The 19874-nt window shown below is 37.9% G+C and overlaps 1 protein-coding gene across 1 annotated transcript in view; it reads left to right on the top strand.

Moving 5' to 3' along the window:
• The window catches only part of park (E3 ubiquitin-protein ligase parkin), a 137065-nt gene that overhangs the window by 66508 nt on the left and 50683 nt on the right, over nt 1-19874 (top strand). Inside the window, exon 6 of the mRNA XM_090409081.1 lies at nt 10962-11023. Coding sequence (XP_090265207.1) covers nt 10962-11023 — 62 coding nt within the window. The remainder of the gene's footprint in view (nt 1-10961; nt 11024-19874) is intronic.

Genomic DNA, 19874 nt, shown 5'->3' with positions numbered 1-19874 from the left:
CAGTATAATGGTGCTGGAGCATCACTGGAATAAATGTAAAAGGGAGATTATGTTAAAAAATATAAATAATTTTGAAATTATAAATTTGTTTTTTCATTGTTAGGCCAATGATTGATTAAGGAGAAAGGTGACCTGCAGGCACATGAACAGTATAAAGCACAGGGCAGAAGGGTAATTAGTGTGGTAAGAAAAGCAACAGCAGATTGTGAAATTAGCCATGCAAGCTAAAGAGAATCCCAAACAGTTTTTTCAAAATGCGTATGGCAGAATGATTTTAAGGAATGCCAATGGTAGGGAGATGACTGAATTAATTGATATAGTGGAATTATTCAGCGAGCACCTTGCAAAAGTATATCATCCAGGTGGTAATATTGCATGAATGAAGGAACCAATAGCTTATACGGGAATTGAGGTGAATAGTATATTACAAAACCATAATAAGAATACATCTGTGGGATTGGATGGTATACCAGCTCGGGTCTTATGTGAAACGGCAAAAGAATTGTCAGTGCCCTTGACCATTTTGTTTGAGTCATGGGTCTGGGTTAGTCCCGAGGGGATGGGTGGAAAGAGGGGAAAATAGTACCACTGCATAAAAGAGGTTCCAAGACTGCTGTTGCAAATTACCGACCGATCAGCATTTCAGGAGTCATCAGGTTTTTTGGGAAAGTAGTCAAGAGAAAAATGCAGGAATGGATAGATGATAACAGGATACTATATGGGGGATAGTTTTGTGAAGGGTAGATCATACCTCAGTAACTTGCTCACATTTTATAACATAGTGACGGCTGAACTGGATAAGGGTAATGGGTTTACAGTGATACTGCTGGACCTTGCTAAGGCCTTTGACAGGATACCATATGGAATTCTAATCAGTAAACTGCAGCACATGGGGATGGATATAGGGTTGGTGAGATGGATAGGAGAGTGGTTGATGGAGAGATATCCGAGAGTAGTTTATTCAGTAGTAGAGTCCATAAGACGGCCTGTGACTAGTGGTGTGCCGCAGGGTTCTGTTCTTGGACCACTACTATTTAATTTGTTCATCAACGATATAGGAAAGGATCTGAGAGGAACTGTTCATTTGTTTGCTGATGATGCAAAGTTAGGTAGAGCAATAGTGAATGCACATGATGTCAAAATTTTGCAGGATGATTTGGATAGATTGGAGGACTGGGCTAAGAAGAATGGATGTCAATTTAATGTGGCAAAATGTAAGGTTATGCATTCTGGGGTGAAAAGATTAGCAGCAGTATACCACATTGGTGGAAATGTACTCCAGGAGATTGACGAGGCCAGGGATTTGGGAGTGTTGGTGGATAGGGAGTTGAAGTTTAAGGGGCACATTGCACAATTGGCTAAATCAGCTCATCAAATCACTTGATTACTGAAGAATACCTTGACGAGCATAGACAAGCAAGTTATTGTTCCTCTGTATCAAGCCTTGATAAGATCCCATCTTGACTACTGTGCCCAGATCTGGGCACCAGGGTTTCTTCTTGATGGGGAGGTGGTAGAGAGGATCAAGAGGCAAGTGACTAAGATGATAGCAGGTCTATGGAATGAACCTTATGAGAACAGGTTGAAGATTTGTGGATTGCAGAAATTGGTTGATAGGCCGAAAAGGGAGTGATATGATTGAGACATTCAAATTACTGAAGGGTTTCTATAAGATTAATTCAGGGATATTTTTCAGAACAGCTTTGGTGGTGGGAGAACTAGAGGCCATCCATGGAAACTGGCCAAGAGTGTGGTTAGAAAAGATGTTAGAACTAGGTTTTTTACTTGCAGAGTGGTGAATGAGTGGAATTAGTTGCCAGTCTGTTGTGGGTGTCATGACTGTAAATGAGTTCAATGCGAAATGTGGTAGATACTGTGTGGAAGCTGAATAGGTGTTCTTGACATGATGTTGAGGACCTCCTCCATGAGTCTAACTCCTTGGAGTTGCCCATAATAATAATAACTTTTCAGACACCACCCTCATAAATAAAAATCATGGAAAAACTTGGGTAAGAACTTGGAAAATAAATATCTGCAAGGTGGCAAAATATTTTGGTGACTAACGAAATTGTCCCGAAATGGAGGCAAGAGTACTGTAAAAGAAATCAGAGATCATTCCTTCTATGATGATGACATGAAACTGAAGATAAAGATATTTTAGATGTATGAAGTAATTACTTTGAAAGTTTGCTAAATAAAACAATCAGTGACACCATAATGGTGGAAAACACTCAGCAGGAATGCAATCGGGAATACCTGTCGATACTTCAGATAGAAAATGTCATTAAAAATCAGAAGTGTGAAAAGATAGTTAGAGTAGACGATAGGAGAATGTAAGAATATTAGGAGGTTATTGAGAGGAAAGTGAAAGATAACAGTATAGTGGGGAAAGATTGTCAGTGTGTTGTTGAGATATGACAATGATAAGTTGAGCTGATCAAGAATCATGAATTCTATGCTGGCAGAGCTGTGTGAGGAGAAGGGAGTGCAGGTTGTAGATGTGTGACGTGTTTGAGCGAAGAATGGAACTGTACCAAAGTAATGGATTAAATTTGAATGGCTTTGGAATGAGTGAACTGGAGAAACTATTGCTAGATGGAAGAAGAGTAGAATGGAAGAAACTGAATTGCTTGGCAATAGAAATAACAGTAGTGTGAGAGATGAAAAGAGAGAACAGGAATGCAAAAGGAATGGGGGAGCCCAGGTAAACAGGAGGGAAACAGCTCATAAAGAGAATGGATGTTGGAAGTAGTAGTGAATGTGTATGGGATGATCAGCATAGAAATTATATGGATCAGGATGTAAGCAGGGTAGTTGAGACTGAGGAGATATATAGAGTAAGCAATGATAAAAGTGATTGAACTAGAGCAGGTGTGGTGGTGAAATCACAACCAACAAGTGGCTTGAGTAGGGCTGGTTATATACCTAAAAGTAAACTGCTCTATTTATTTACAAATACCAGGAGTATCAGAAATAAGGGAGATGAAATTGTTTCAATGACTGAGTTCATTCACCCAAAAATTGTTGACGTTAATGAAACATGATTGAATGAAAATAATATCCTGATGGGAATAGAAATGGAAAGGTACAGTGTTTTTCAAAAGGATAGAAAGGACAAGAGGGGAATAGTGACAACGGTATGTTGACAGGAAAAAGGGAGGGCTGATTATTGTGGGTAATTTTAATCATGGCATTATAGATTGGAATGGAGAGATAGCATTTGGGAATAAGAAAAATGAATTTCGTGAGTTATTGAGAATCAGCTATCTTAAGCAGTATGCAAAGGAGGGCACGCAAGGATCGAAAGTTTTAGATCTGATCATTTCATTAGAGAATGTAATTGTGAGTGGGGTTTCACATTTCCCCTTCACTTAGTGATAGTGATCACACCTGGGTTGTGGTTAGCTATGAAGACTTCTGTGAGGAAAGGATATATGTGGAATTACAAGGCTTGTGATTAATAACAAGTTTAGGAGACAGCTTGGAACTATAGCTGGAATGAGAAGTTGAGCAGAAAGGAAATAAATGCAGCTTGGTAACTGGCAAAGAAATAAAATACTTAATAGCATCAATGTGTGATCGTGTTCTGAAGGTCAAAAGGCTGATTAAGGTGGGTGTCAAATGGATGGATGAATGGATTAAGCATGAAATCTGGAAAAAGAAGGCACTTTTGGGGGGGGGGGGGGAACACAAGATGAATAATGGTAATAATGATGATAAAGAGCATGCTTAGGAGAGTGACTCAGTGGTAAGGACAGCAAATATGCAGTACGAGCAGAAATTAGTAAATCAAGCCAAGAAAATCCTTGGGAGTCTTTTTGATATGTGGCAAGTAGACCTGTGTAGTTCAGTGAGTTCAGTGGAAGTGGCTTTTGCATCCTCTGCACTGAAGAAAGACTCAAGTTCTAGTCTAGTTGTCAACTAGAGGAACTAAGCCTTTCTCCAACTGGTTCCCAAGTTACTCAGTCACTGGCATGGGAAAATGGTTTTTTTGTCCCATAAACTTAAGAAAATCGACCAAAGAACCCCACATTATTACAGACTGTAACATATTATGTTAGGATCCATGAGATGGCAACATGTCAGTTGTCTCTTCATTGGATGCCATTTATAATTAGTGATAGTCTTGGGTCAGCTATCTCTGATTGGCTACAATGGAGATTGAACTGTCCACTTAATCTTCAAAAGTTATATAGGGCTAAAATGGCCTTGTCTATTCCCTATAAGGGAATAAAAAGGCATTTGCTGAATTTTTTTTTTGCATGCAGAAAGGAGAATGATTATCATAAAATGATGTTAATGGATGAAAGTGGAAGATTGGTAATTCTCACACTCACTATAAAATAATACTTGCACTAAATGCATTGGGTTTACTTGCTGATGTGTGTCATATACAATTCCCTTTGCTCTTTTGGTATCAGCAACAACTGTATATTTTGTGTTGTTTGCTTTTGTTTTACATCAAGTAGCCTAGGATGTGCTACTTCCCATGATCCCCTACCTTCATGTTAAACTTCTGTGTTTGTTGATTATAGTTCTATTATCACCCATACCCCTTTTCTGGCCTTTCTATCCACTCAGAATACAGTATTTCTTCCTTTTCCACCAACCAGCTCTCACTAGTGCTTATAAATTTTAGCCTAGTTTATCAGTGCTAGAACTCCATCTTGTTCCTGATACATCTGGCTTTAGTATGAATGAATTATTACTTCCATCTTTTAACACATTGACTGCCAACTACTAGATAATTCGTAGTAGGCGATCTGGCTGAGAAGGCCAACTATGAGTTATCTCGTAGTTGCTGGACTTGGCTTTTTCGTGCAGCTGCGAGTATATTCGTAGTATATAAGCATAACTAAGGATAGTTGGCTTCTGGGAAGAGAAGAAAAAATCAAGGCTGACGTACATGAACAGAAAATTTATTCATACAGTGAAAATCAAATACAAAGTAATAGAACAATTTTATTTTTTGTGATATTTTTTAAAACAACCTTCCACATAAAGTGCTGGCTTCTCTTTGCAGGCTGGACAATAATAACGCGCTTCTCGTCGTTTTTTAGCTTGGGTGCAAATTCGACTTAGCTTTGTCGAACGCAGTTATTTTTCAGTAGGTGGGATACTCTCTAAATAATGAACTTCTTCCAATCTAACTTTCTTTGAAACTGGTAGAATCTCTTTTCCAATCAATGCTTCAACGAATGCTTCTCTTAATTTTATAAGTTTTATGTTAGAATTAGTTACTTTATGAAAAAATTTGAACACATTGTGTATATATGGCTTGATAGGGAATTGCGGAATTATTTGTAGGAAGTGAGATCGCTAGGTTGCGCTCAGTGATACAAAATGCGCAGCGGCAATTAGAGCACCTACAAAACTCTTTCCAGAGTGAGTCGGCTAACGTAAATAAACAGCATGGGAGAGTTTCCGAAATGAAGGAAAGAGTGTTGTATGGTGACTCGTTATTAAGAGGAGTAGTAGATGGGAGTGTAACTAAATCGTACTTACCGGGTGCGAAATTTAAGGATGTAAGTGAAGTATTAGAGTGCAAAAACAGAGGGTGAAAGAATTAATAATTGTGGCAGGTATGAATGAATTGAAAGGTGATAAATTTTTTATGAGAGAGGACTTGAAAGTATTGTTAAAGGTAGCGAAAGAAAAGAGTGACAGAGTTAGAATGGTGAGTCTGTTACCGCGGTATGATAGAAGGAGGGCCATAATCGCAAATGACAATATGCGCAGGTTATGCGGACGATATGGTGTGGAATTCGTGGACGTGTGGAATGAGTTTGATGGGCGAAAGGACTTATACAAGATGGATGGCCTGCATTTGAATGGACTTGGTGTGCGGAGACTGGAAAAAGTGTTGCTGAATGAAGTGAAAATGGATGTGCAGAACCAGGGAAACTAGAACTACCAAGGAGGGGGGGAAGTGGATATCCAGACATCAGTGAGACAGTTGAGTGTAAAAATGTATATAATGTACCTGAGCCAGCACTAAAGACAAAAAATGGGAATGGGACATTTAGAATAACGCATCAAGATAGGGGTGGGACAAAGGGATCACTGCAATTCATGTATACTAATGCCAGGAGTATTAGGAACAAGAAAGAAGAATTTTTGGCCTTGATTGGCTCTTCCTGGCCACAGGTTATTGGCATTAGTGAAACATGGCTGACAGAAGATGATATAGTTAGTGGGATAGAATGTGTAGGTTATAGTATGTTTAGGAGGGACAGAGAGAATAAAATTGGGGGAGGAGTGTTATTGATGATAGCTGATGAACTGCAGCCAAGGAGAATTGAAGTATTGCAGGATAGTGAAAGGAGCTCATTTGAAGCTATTTGGTGTGAGATTGATACTGGCAGAATAAAATATACAGTTGGGTGCTGCTATAGACCAGGTGATGGAATAGATGGTGGAGATGGTATGCATAAACAAATTGATGAAATGAGTGGAAGGAGGGTAATTATTATGGGGGATTTCAACTATGGTAACATTGATTGGAAGGAGGAGAGGACACATGTGAGGAAGGAAATGGATTTTATTCAATTATTAAGGGATAACTATCTGAAACAGCATGTAATTGAAAATACTAGGGGTGTGAGAGTGCTTGACCTGGAAATTGCATCTCAAAATTTGACAGTAATGAATATGACCATGTTGCCACCTATTAGTGAGAGTGATCATAAGGTCTTGACCTGGGAGGTGGCTAAAGGTGTGCAATTTGTGATTAAGACAGGGTATATGTGGAATTACCGTGCTGGCAAGTATGACAAGCTTAGGAGATTGCTTGGATCAGTGCCATGGCATGTACAACTGCAAGGGCTGGACGTCGATAGAGCATGGGAAGTTGTCAAAGAGCATTTACAGGAGGTTATGGCTGATTGTATACCTAAGGTCCGAATAGTGAAACAAGTAGGGGTTAAATGGATGAATAACACCATTAAGCTTGAGCTGCAAAAAAAGAAACAACTATGGAGGGAATTTAAAGAAAGGGGTGACCTGCAGGCACACGAACGGTATAAAGTGCAGGCCAGAAGGGTAACGAGTGTGGTAAAAACAGCAAAAGCCGATTATGAAAGGAAACTAGCTATGCAAGCAAAAGAGAATCCAAACAGTTCTTTCAATATGCTGTAAGCAAGGAAAAAACTGTACATGGCAAAATGATTTTAAGGAATGACGATGGTAAAGAGTTCACTGAACCAGTCGATATAGTGGAGTTACTGAGCGCGCACTTTGCAAAAGTATATCATCCAGGTGGTGACGTTGAAAAAATGAAGGAACCATTAGTTTATATGGGAATTGTGATGAATGAAGTGGAGGTGAATAGTCTATTACAGAACCTTAATGTGAATACATCTGTGGGACTGGATGGTATACCAGCACGGGTCTTGCATGAAGCGGCTAAGGAATTATCAGTGCCCTTGACCATGTTGTTTAATCCGAGTCTCGGGTCTGGCTTGGTCCCGAAGGTGTGGAAAGAGGGGAAAATAGTTTCACTGCATAAAGGAGGATCCAAGACTATGGTTGCAAATTACAGACCGATCAGCATATCGGGAGTCGTTGTCAAGGTCTTGGAGAAAGTAGTCAAGGGAAAAATACAGGAATGGATTGATGAAAATGAGATACTGTACAGAGGACAGCATGGCTTTGTGAAGGGTAGATCATGCCTCAGTAATGTTAAAGATACCAAGCAATTTTAAACCTGGTTTTACTCCATTTTTCCCAAGTAAGCAAACAGACAAAAATGTCGTTTGCGCCTGCAATTGATGCAAGACTAGCTGATCCCACAGGTAGTGCAAGACCAAGGCAACTCGTGGTAAAGGTGGAGCAAGATCTGATCACTAATCTTAATATTTACCCTTAATGCCAAAACACATCTCCAAGACGGGGATGTATGATGTTTTGTATTAAATGCAAAACCGGTCTGGGTAGTGGCCCCTTGCCTTTAATACAAAACATCATACATCCCCGTCTTGGAGATGTGTTTTGGCATTAAGGGAAAATATTAAGATTAGTGATCAGAGCTTGCTCCACCTTTACCACGAGTTGCCTTGGTCTTGCACTACCTGTGGGATCAGCTAGTCTTGCATCAATTGCAGGCGCAAACTTGACATTTTTGTCTGTTTGCTTACTTGGGAAAAATGGAGTAAAACCAGGTTTAAAATTGCTTGGTATCTTTAACATAACTATACCCAAGTTAAAAATACTTTCTACATGCCTCAGTAACTTGCTCAAGTTTTATAACAAGGTGACGGCTGAACTGGATAAGGGAAATGGGTTTACAGTGATACTGCTGGACCTGACAAAGGCGTTTGACAGGATACCACATGGAATTCTAATCCGTAAACTACAACATATGGGAATGGATATAGGGTTGGTGAGATGGATAGCTGGGTGGTTGATGGAGAGATATCAAAGAGTAGTTTATTCAGGAGTTGAGTCCAAAAGACGGCCTGTGACTAGTGGTGTGCCACAGGGTTCTGTTCTTGGACCACTGCTGTTTAATCTGTTCATTAACGATATAGGGAAGGGTCTAAGTGGGACAGTTCATTTGTTCGCTGATGATGCAAAGTTGGGTAGGGCGATAGTGAATGCAGAAGATGTCAAAGTCTTGCAAGATGACTTAGATAGATTGAAGTTCTGGACTAAGGAGAATGGATGTCAATTTAATGTGACAAAATGTAAGGTTATGCATTTCGGAGTGAAAAGATTAGCAGCAGTATACCACATTGGTGGAACTGTACTCCAAGAGATTGATGAGGCCAGGGACTTGGGAGTGTTGGTGGATAGGGAGATGAAGTTTAGGGGGCACATTGCAAAAGTAGCTAAATCAGCTCATCAACTCACTTGGTTGTTGAAAAATACCTTGACGAGCAGAGACAAGCAAGTTATTGTACCTCTGTACCGAGCCCTGATAAGACCTCATCTCGACTACTGTGCCCAGATTTGGTCACCTCGGTTCCTTCTTGATGGGGAGGAGGTGGAGAGGATCAAGTGGCGAGTGACTAAGATGATAGCAGGTCTATGGAATGAACCATATGAGAACAGGTTGAAGATTTGTGGGTTGCAGAAACTAGTTGATAGGCAGAAAAGGGGAGATATGATTGAGACATTCAAATTGCTAAAAGGATTCTATAGGATTAATTCAGAGGATATTTTTGAGATCAGGACTGGTGGTGGGAGAACTAGGGGACACCCATGGAAGCTGGGCAAGAGCGTGGTTAGCAGGGGTGTTAGAGCTGGGTTCTTTACTTTTAGAGTGGTGAATGAGTGGAATGGGCTGCCGGAGTCTGTTGTGGGTGCTATGACAGTGAGTGAGTTCAAGTATGATAGATACTGTGAGAATGTTGAACAGTTGTGTGAACATGATGTTTAGGGCCTCCCTCGATGAGTCTAAGGACTCCCTGGAGTAGCCCGTAATAATGATAATATATTTCTATAACATGTAATGCAATTTTTTTCGGCCATCTAATGGTCTTTCTTAGAGCTGAGTAGTACAACATCATTTGATCTGATCGGTCAATGCCGGACATTCCCTTATTATAATCTTGAATTATGTTTAGTTTCATCGAAAAGTTTCCATTGCGGTTATGATGTTGAAACAACACAACCGCAATGAAAACTTTTTCAACAACATGCATATTAGAAATGCAAAGGAATTCTCATTTGTCTTTTCCATTTACATACTATAGCTGGACCATTTTGCTGCCAAAAAGCCTCCCCTTTTTTTCAGTTTTTGATTTACCACCTCTATGGGATTTCCCTTTCTGTTATTACATAGTTTTCCACACACAAGTTTTTCATGTAGTCAATTTCGTAAGAGTAACAGTATTATAAAAATTATCCATATATAATATGGATAATTTTTATAATACTGTTACTCTTACGAAAGTACCCCTTATTGAGATATTCCTCCAGTAAGTGCAAAACAACTTTAGTAGTGTGACTCAAATTATGGTCAGTTTCTTCAGATTTACTGGAGTAAATTTTTATTTTCATAACAAGACCATCAGACTCGCACAGTTCATAAAATTTGATTCTGTATTTGTGTTTTTTATTTTGTATATATATGACGGAAACTTAATCATCCACGCCACTACATCATTGATTCGTCGATACAGATATTTTTATCTGGTACGTAGTTTTGGTGCATAATATTATTAAAATGATTCAATATTGGTCTTACCTTGCTGGAAGTTTATTTTGCACTTGGTTAAACTATAATAAATTTAGTTTAATCCTTTATCCAAGTGTAAGCAAACAAAGTTTGCACCTGAAAATATCTTCAGGTCTGAGGTAAATATGACCTTTTCTTATCCATATTGTAGGGTTATAAATATATATTATAATAATAATTATACTCAAGAAAGAAGTATAACCTACTGAACTAAGTTTGATTCACTACTGACGAATTTGTATACATATCGCTAACTCTGCTTTAGTGAAACAACGAGAAGTCGATGCGTGTCATATGCCTTGTCTGTTAGCATGTTCAGTTTGGACTGAAGCCTTTTGCCATGGCATTGGTGCATAATTAAAGTGTGTTCTTTTTCCTCCTCTATGCTCCTTGTTACTGTGATTTAGCAGGTTGCTACGAGTTGAAGACATTGAATCTTCACTCTTCCAGCAAATGCCCTTCAAAGATGAAGATATGCAATTTCAGTATAGTGTAATCATATCTTTAAAGCAGATAGTAATAATTGTTTTCATGTTGCAAAAAGAAAATATTACAGGACTCTGAATCAAGTTTAATCTGGAAGTTCCATCTAGTTTTAGAAGTACTATATATAAAAAAACCAAATTTGTAATAATACAACTTTTATTAAAAAAATTTTTCATTTCTTATGTATTTACTCTGAACTGAATGTAAGTAGATCACATTTATTAAATGATTTTGTAAATTTAAGATGTACTCTTTTGGTTTACTGGCCATGGGTAAATTTAATATAATATTTCAGTGGGTTGTCCTGAATCTCTCATCAAAGAAACTCACCATTTTCGATTGTTAGGAGAAGAACAGGTAAAAAAAAGTTTTGTTTGTAGCATAAATATTTGTATATCTCCATGCACTGAATTTCTTTTTTGAAAAATGAAATACCACATTTTATTAAAAATCGAATTTATAAAGTTTGCCAAATCCGTACTCTTAAAATATACTGGTAATGCTGTGTTTAAGCATTAAGCCATTTTTGTAATCAGATGTGTAGGGACATTATAAAGAGGAATGCTTATATAAAGCAGTTACTCAAGATGATGTAATAATTTCACCTGAAATAAATAAAATAAGGATCTTACATGTTAATAATTTTTTTTTTTAAGCTAGCATTTAGCAGACACTAGGTTCTACAGATGTTATAGTTCTACAGCCATGTGTGGCATTGCTTTAAAAAACTGCCATTTCATCAAAAAACAAGTTTCCTATTTTTAGTCTCTATGAAATAACTGCAAGCAAACTATCAGCACATCCAAAAGTGATTTAAAACTCTAGTATAAACAGAAAAAGAACATGTATGTTTCACTGAAAGCACACTGCGACATACCTGGATCTTTTCTTGTACACCAGTGTTTCCCAATGTTTTTTTTGGATCATGCCCAATCTCAACATCTCAAAGAATTTGATGCCCCCTCCCCCAGCATAATAGTCTGCAAAGTTCTGAAAAAGTATAATATAAATATAAATGTGTGCTTTAAATAAATAAGGAACATAGCTAAAACTGTTTTTAATTTGACTTTCTTCAATGAATATAAATTTTATATTACACTTTGTATATTATAAAACATAAATCGAACTGAACTCAGGAAAATAAAATCCAAGTTAATGCGATCCTTGAGCTTGATGTCTGCTGCAAAGAGTTTTTATTTGAGGTACTAATTTAGTCATTTTCAATCTCAAATCCCCATGGTTTGTGATATCCAGATGATTTCTTTTTTTCAGTAGCAAGTCATTTACAGCACTAAAGCCAAATTCAACTAAATATGACGACAGGAAGGATAACAATATTTTTTTTGCAAAACTATTTGAATTTCGGTATTTCGTTTCTGTCTCGTCAGAAAGCCATGCCATTGTTCCTTTTATGTTAAATAAATTTCTAATAGACTCATCATAGTGAAGATGGTAAGTTAAATATGGAAATAGACAACAGAATCAACAAAGCTGGTATGGTAGGAAGTCAACTGAATAAATTTATATGGAATAAAAGAGAAATTAGTCAAACTACTAAATTAGCTGTATACAAGACAGTGTTCAAACCAATTTTAACTTATGGATCTGAGAGCTGGGTTAGAAGTAAAACACTTGACCAAAGACTAGAGACTGCAGATATGAGAATCCTGAGAAAGATTAGGGGCATAAACAGATGGGATCGATGGCAATATCGTATCAAAAATGAGGATATTAGGAAAGAAGTTGATATTGTCAGCATCCAGGAATGCATTAGCAGAGCTAATCTCAGATGGTATGGTCACTTAAGCAGAATGGGAGAAGAAAGATTAGCAAAACAAGTGTTCTCTGTCAGGTTGACAGGAAAAAGACCCAGAGGAAGACCAAGATATAGGTGGATTGATAAAGTAAAAAGTGCCATAGAAGACAGAAATATAAGACCTGATAATATTGGAGTCTTGACATTTAACAAACTGATTTGGAGGAAAATTGTCTTAGTAATGATGTAAATTTTTCATGTAGTACTATCATATCCTGTACACCCCTTGAGGGTATATATCAGGAATTTGATGATGATGATAGACTTCATTTTGCTTTTTTGAGAGTTCTTCTTGATACTGTATTTATGTTGACTGCTGTACTAGTGATGTCAGCTTTTTTCTCGGACAGTCAGGGTTACAACATCGATGATTTATCACCGACAATGGTGAGTTTTTTGAGTATATCAGTGATGAGGTGACAAATGCAATGTCATTTTCTAATTTCCCCAGAAATATTCAAATTGTACCCCTGTGGGGCATACGCCCCACATTAGGAAACACTGTTGTACAGGTAGAGACTTGGCACACTTCCTTGAGAACTGAAGCTTAGAGAATTTAAAGTGTAATGGGAAAATATTTCCATACTGGTGAAAATCAATAAGAATTGCTTCACTGGTGCATTCACAAACGTTTGGATCAGAAGTTTGAAAAACAATAATCCAGCCAAAGAAATGAGACATAAGTCATCATTCCACTTAGCTTTCTTATAATGCCAGACAGCATGAGGATGGGAGTGATTCCATGAGTGTTCCTGTGGGAAAGAAAAAATCAACAATAAATTGTGGTCTGAATTGCCTAGAGGACAAACAACATCCACAGTGTATGCAGAAATATCACTAGTTAAGAAGAGATTCAGGGTGTTTGAAGAGTGGCATTAGGGTTATCTGGTAGGCATGTGAACAATTGGTGTAAGATCATTAGTGATACAAATGTCTCAGCATCTTTACTTGCTTGAACTGGAATATGACCTCACTATTAGGAAAGTTGGAATGGAGAAAATCGATATTTGTCAACTGAAGAAAATTGAACTGTTCAGAATGATGCAAAGGAGTTGATAATGATATTAGGAAAAATGATTTACAAGGAGAATGTAAAATTGGATACCAGGAGGTTGTTGAGAAGGATAAAAGATAATAGTGTGATAGAAAAGGTAGTCAGCATGTTGCCTGGGTATTGACAGTGATGAGATGAGGCAGAAGGCAAGAATTATTAATGATATGTTAGCAAAATACGTGTTCTCTGCCAGATCGGCAGGAAAAAGACCCAGAGGAAGACCAAGATATAGGTGGATTGATATAAAAAAAGTGCCTTAAAAGATAGAAATATAAGATCTGTTAACGTTGGAGTCTTGACAGGTAACAGATTGATTTTGAGGAAAATTGTAGATAGTAAGTTAGTAATGATGTAAATTTTTCATGTAGTATTATCACCCCATTGAGGATACATATCAGGAATTTGATTATGATGAATGTTATCAGAAATGTGTGAAGAGAAAGGAGTGCAATGTGTTAATGTGCGGAATGAGTTTGAAGGGAGAATTGAACTGTATAAGAGTGATGGACTGCATTTGAATGGTTTTCGTGTGAATCATTTGGAGAGACTGCTGCTGGAAGGGAGAGTAAGGAATCTGAGCAAGTAAGAAGCTATGTGAAAGAGCAGGAGAGTAAGGAAGGAGAGATTGAAGTGGTTCTTATGAATGAAGAAGTTGGTAGCATGAGAGAACAAGTGTGCAAGACAAACAGGGAAATGGGGACACTCAGGTTGGACAAGGAAACACAGCGTGAGAAAGGTTGATACTTCAAGATTATGTGAATGCATGTGTAGACAAAAAGGGAAGGAGATAAATTGGGATGTAGGTAAAACAGTTGAATTTGAATAAGGTTCTTGAATGAGAAAGGAGAAAAAGAAATGACTTGAGGAAAGTATGGATGGAGAAGTCACATCTAATAAGTGGTATCAGTGAAACTTGTTATAGATCCAGGAATGAGACTGTTATGTTTGTATATGAATGCTAGAAGTATTAGAATTGATTAATGTATTGATTGAGTTTGTTCACCCCAAAATTGTTGGAATAAGTGAGACATGGTTGGATGAGGATGACATCCTAACAGGAATAGAAATGGAAGGGTATGATGTATTTTGTGAAGATTGAAAGGGTAAAAAGGGGGATGGAGTGCTATTGATGATAATGATTGGAAATAATGGTAGTGGTTTTGAGGCAGTATGGTGAGATAAAGGTGAATAGAATACTTTGTTGGATGTTGCTATAGATCTGGTAATTATTATTATTCAGGCCTCCATGGAGTCAAAAGACTCATCCTGGGAGGTCCTTTCTAAGAAATACAAGTCTATCAAGACTCATCGAGGAAGGTCCCTCTTAGGAAGTAATGTGGAAAGTAGTGACCAGGAAATGTATTAGCAAATTAGCCAATAAAATGAGACAAGGGTGATCATTATGGGTGACTTTAATTATGACAATATAGATTGAGATGACAAGATACCAACTGGAAGTAAAGAAAATGAGTTTTTGAGGGACAACTACCTCAGACAGTATGTAATAGAGGGCACATGAGGATTTGAAGGTCTTGGATTTCATCATCTCATCAGAGGATGTTATTATAAATGAGGTGTCAAATCTCCCTCTAGTTGGTGAGAGTGACTTCATGAAGTGATTACCTGTATTGTTGCCAACCACGTGAGGACTGCTGTGAGAAAGGGTATATGTGGAACTACAAGGCTGATGATTATGAGAAGCTCAGGAGACAACTGTAGCATGGAATGAGGAGTTGGGTGGGAAGAAGAAAATCAATGCTGCTTGGGTGATATTCAAGAACTACCTAGTAGAAGCAATGTCTAAATGTATTCCAAAGGTCAGAAGATTAAATAAGGTAGGTGTGAAATGGATGAATGAAGAGATAAAGCATGGAATACAGAGAAAAAAGCATTATGGAGGCAACATAAGAGGAGTGATAATGATCAATTCCATGAGGAATACAAAGAACAGGCAAGGAGAGTGACTCGGTTGGTTATGATAGCAAAAGTGTAATATGTGCAGCAGTTAGCTAATGAAGCCAGAAATAATCCTAGTAGGGAGTTCTTTCGATATGTAGTCAGCAAAAAAAAAAAGATTATGATAGGATGGCATTGATTGGAGAAAATGGTATAAGGAGAGCTGCTGATATATAGTTGAGATATTTGATGAGCAGTTCAATAAAGGTTTTCAATCCTTGTGAATGTGACATCATGGAGAGTTTGAGAGCAGTGGATGATAAGGAGAAGAGACTGACTGTGAATGAGGAAGAGATATATGGGGAAATAAGCAAACTTGATATTAATAAGGCTGTGGGTTTATATATTACCATGTATTTTGAAAGAATCTGCCTTGACATATTTGCTTAATTATTATTATTATTTCAGGCAACTCCAAGGAGTCGACAGACTCATCAAGGGAGGCCTTAACATCATGTCAAGAACACCTATTCAACATTCACACAGTATCAAGTAGGGGTTAAATGAACGAATAACACCATTAAGCTTGAGCTGCAAAAAAAGAAACAACTATGGAGGGAATTTAAGGAGAAAGGTGACCGGCAGGCACATGAACGGTATAAAGCACAGGACAGCAGGGTAACGAGTGTGGTAAGAATGTGTATCAAGTCGTGAGAGTGATATCGTTGTCGAAAGTGAGAATCGAGAAAATAGTGATATTTGCGAGGTAGTACCAGATAGGTGTGAGAGTGGCGTTGAAAATGAGAATGAAGGTAACATACAGAACGAATGAATGAATTATCGGAGAATAAAAATGATGACTGATGCAATGAGTGAGATAGATCGGTTACGTGGAGTGATACACAGGGCAAATCAGCAGCTGGAGCATTAGCAAAAATGTTTACCGAGCATAGCGACTGATAAACGGCAAAAGTATGATAGAAAAAATAAGAGTATGATAATGAGTGTAAACAAAATGAAAGAGCAAGTGTTGTATGGAGATTCCTTAGTAAGAGGTGTATTAGTTAAGAGTTTAACAAAATCGTACCAATCTGGTGCAAATGTTAAGGATGTAAGCGAGTCAATTAGAATGCAAAAGCAGCGGGTGAAAGAATTGATAGTGGTAGCTGGTACAAATGATTTGAAAGGAGACAAAATGGCTATGAGTGAAGATGTGAAGGAATTGCTTGAGGTAGCAAAAGAGAAGAGTGAGAGAGGATGGTGAGTCTGTTGCCGCGGTATGACAGTGAAGAGTATAGAAGGAGGGCCATAATTGCAAATGACTTTATGCATGAATTATGCAGGACGAGTGGTGTGGAGTGAGTTCGATGGGCGAAAGGATTTATATAAGATGGATGGTTTACATTTGAATGGATTTGGTGTACAGAGACTTGAAAAGGTGTTGTCGAATGTAGTGGAAGTGGGTGTGCAGAATCAGGGAAACTAGAGTTATTAAGGGGGGGGGGGAGTAGATATGCAGACTTTAGGGAGACTGTTGAGTGCATGAATGTGTGTAATATGCCCAAGCGAGTATGAAAGAATACGAATCAGAATGGGATAGTTAGTATAAGGCATCAAAATAGGGAGGGGACAAATCTGGCATTAGTATACATGAATTTCAAAAGCTTCTGAAATTCATGTATACTAATGCCAGAAGTATTAGGAACAAGAGGAAAGAATTTTTGGCCTTGGTTGGCACTTCCAGGCCACAAGTTATTGGCATTAATGAAACATGGCTGACATAAGATGATATAGCTAGTGGGATTGAATGTGAGGGGGGTATGGTGTGTTCAGGAGTGACAAGGAGAATAAAATGGGGGGGGAGGAGTGTTATTGATGATAGCTGATGCCAAGGAGAATAGAAGTGGAACTGCAGGATAGAGAAAAGGGCACATTTGAGGCTATTTGGTGTGAGATTCAAACTAGCAGAACAAAATATACAGTTGAGTGCTGCTATAGACCAGGTGATGGAATAGATGGTGGAGATAATATGCATAAACAAATAGAAGAAATGAGTGGAAGGAGAGTAATTATTATGGATGATTTAAACTATGGTAACATTGATTGAAAGGAGGAGAGGACACATGGGAAGAAGGAATTGGATTTCATGCGATTATTAAGTAATAACTATCTGCGGCAGCATGTAATGGAAAATACTTGGGGTCAGAGAGTGCTTGACCTAGTAATTGCATCTGAGAATTTGGCTGTAACGAATATGACCACTTTGCCACTAATTGGTGAGAGTGATCATAGGGTCTTGACTTGGGAGGTGGCTAAAGGTGTGGAATTTACAATTAAGACAGGGTACATGTGGAATTATCGGGCTGGTAAGTATGACAAGCTTAGGAGTTTGATTGGTTCAGTGCCATGGCATGTAAAACTGCAAGGGCAAGATGTTGATAGTGCATGGGAGGTGGTTAGGAAGTGTTTGCATGAAGCAATGGCTGACTGTATACCTAGAGTCCGAATAATAAATCAAGTAGGGGTTAAATGGATGAATAACACCATTAAGCTTGAGCTGCAAAAAAAGAAAACTATGGAGGGAATTTAAGGAGAAAGGTGACCGGCAGGCACATGAACGGTATAAAGTGCAGGCCAGAAGAGTAACGAGTGTGGTAAGAAAAGCAAAAACGGATTATGAAAGAACATTAGCCATACAGGCTAAAGAGAATCCCAAACAGTTTTTTCGATATGTTGCATGTAAAAGAAAAAATGTATATGGCAGAATGATTTTAAAGAATGCCGATGGTAGGGAGGTAACCGAATCAGTTGATATAGTTGAATTACTGAGTGAGCACTTTGCAAGATTATATCATCCAGGTGGTGACATTGCAGGAATGAATGAACCAGTAGATTATACGGGAATTGTGGTGAATAAAGTGGAGGTGAGTAGTCTATTACAAAACCTCAATGTCAATACATCTGTGGGATTGGATGGTATAGCAGCTTGTGTCGTACGTGAAGCTGCTAAAGAATTGTCAGTGCCCTTGACCATTTTGTTTAATTTGAGTCTCAAGTCTGAGTTAGTCCCAAGTGGGTGGAAAGAGGGGAAAATAGTTCCACTGCATAAAGGAGGTTCCAAGACTGCTGTTGTAAATTACCGACCCATTATACAGTTGTTTGCAGATAATGCAAAGTTAGAATGAACTATGAGGAGTGGAGCCAGATGTTGTAGCCTTACAAGGAAGCATGAATAGACTGAGTGAATGGGCACAGGAGTGGATATGTTAGTTTAATGTTGCAAAATTAAGGTTTTAAAATTTGGAAAATGGAGGGTGTTGACAAGGGAGTGAGAAGCAGGTTTTTTGCATGCAGATTGTAAATTATTGGAATGCATTGCCTGAGAGCATAGCGTCTACAGTGAGTTTGAATGTGTGTAAGGTACAGTATGACGAGGAAAGAAGAAATTAAAATTTTGGAAAGCTTTGAGATGTGTTAGAAGGATGAAAAAAAATAAAATGGACAGATAAAATAAATAATGAAGAGGTCTTAAAAAGAGTAGAGGAAGAAAGGAATCTGTTAAAAAGGATAAAAAGAAGAAAGGGAAATTGAATTGAACATATCCTGAGAGGAAATTGAGTAATCAGAGATACCATCAAAGGAAAAAGACCTAGGGGAAGGGTGAGGAAAACAATGTTAGATGACATGCTGAATGGAGACAGATACGCAACCTTGTAAGAGAAGGCTTAGAACAGAAGAAAGTGGAGGGAAAGTTTTTGCTACTAAAAGAAAAACATGCCCAATTGCAGAAGATGGTGAGCTGTGTGTATGACAGAAGGGACCTCCCAGATGAGTCTATGACGCCATGGGATCTTAGGATAATAATAATTGGCATTGGGGAGAGATAGCAATAATAAATGAATCTGATAGAATGAAACTGAGAGAGTTTTAGCCAAAAAATATCAAATATCATAATGCACAGATGCCTCTGTTGAGACGAAAAGAGTCACAGGGTATAATTGGGAAAATTGAGATGAGTACTGCTCGAAGAAGCTTAAATTTGAGTTTCGTTAAATTTGTAAGTATATGTGGTTTTGAAGATTAAAAGTGGAAATGAATGTCATTGAAGTTAACACTTTCTCTCTACTTCACTTTTTTATGGTTGTTGTTTTAAAGTTTAGTTGAAATTGGGAGTGGCATAGAATATATAGTAATGAATGTTTTACTAAGCCATATATGTGGAGAATTTCACCCAACCCTTCTACAAATCCTCTGGCGATTTGCTAGTCGGCTTTTCTGTCAAAACCAATAAAATGCACCAGAAATGTTAAGAATAAATACGTGTTTCTCTAAACCTTTCAGTAGTTCATGCCCAAAGGCAAGTAGTGAAGAAGTTGGTTGCTGATAACCTTTTCCATGGTTTTTTGAGTTAATTGGATAATTTGAGATAAAAAAAACAGTTG

Source organism: Typopeltis vanoorti, chromosome 19, assembly GCF_054136105.1.
Source record: "Typopeltis vanoorti isolate ZY-2024b chromosome 19, IOZ_Tvanoo_1.0, whole genome shotgun sequence".
Classification (NCBI taxonomy): domain Eukaryota; kingdom Metazoa; phylum Arthropoda; class Arachnida; order Uropygi; family Thelyphonidae; genus Typopeltis; species Typopeltis vanoorti.
The sequence above is the reverse complement of the archived record's forward strand: the minus strand, read 5'-3'. Positions and strand labels throughout refer to the sequence as shown.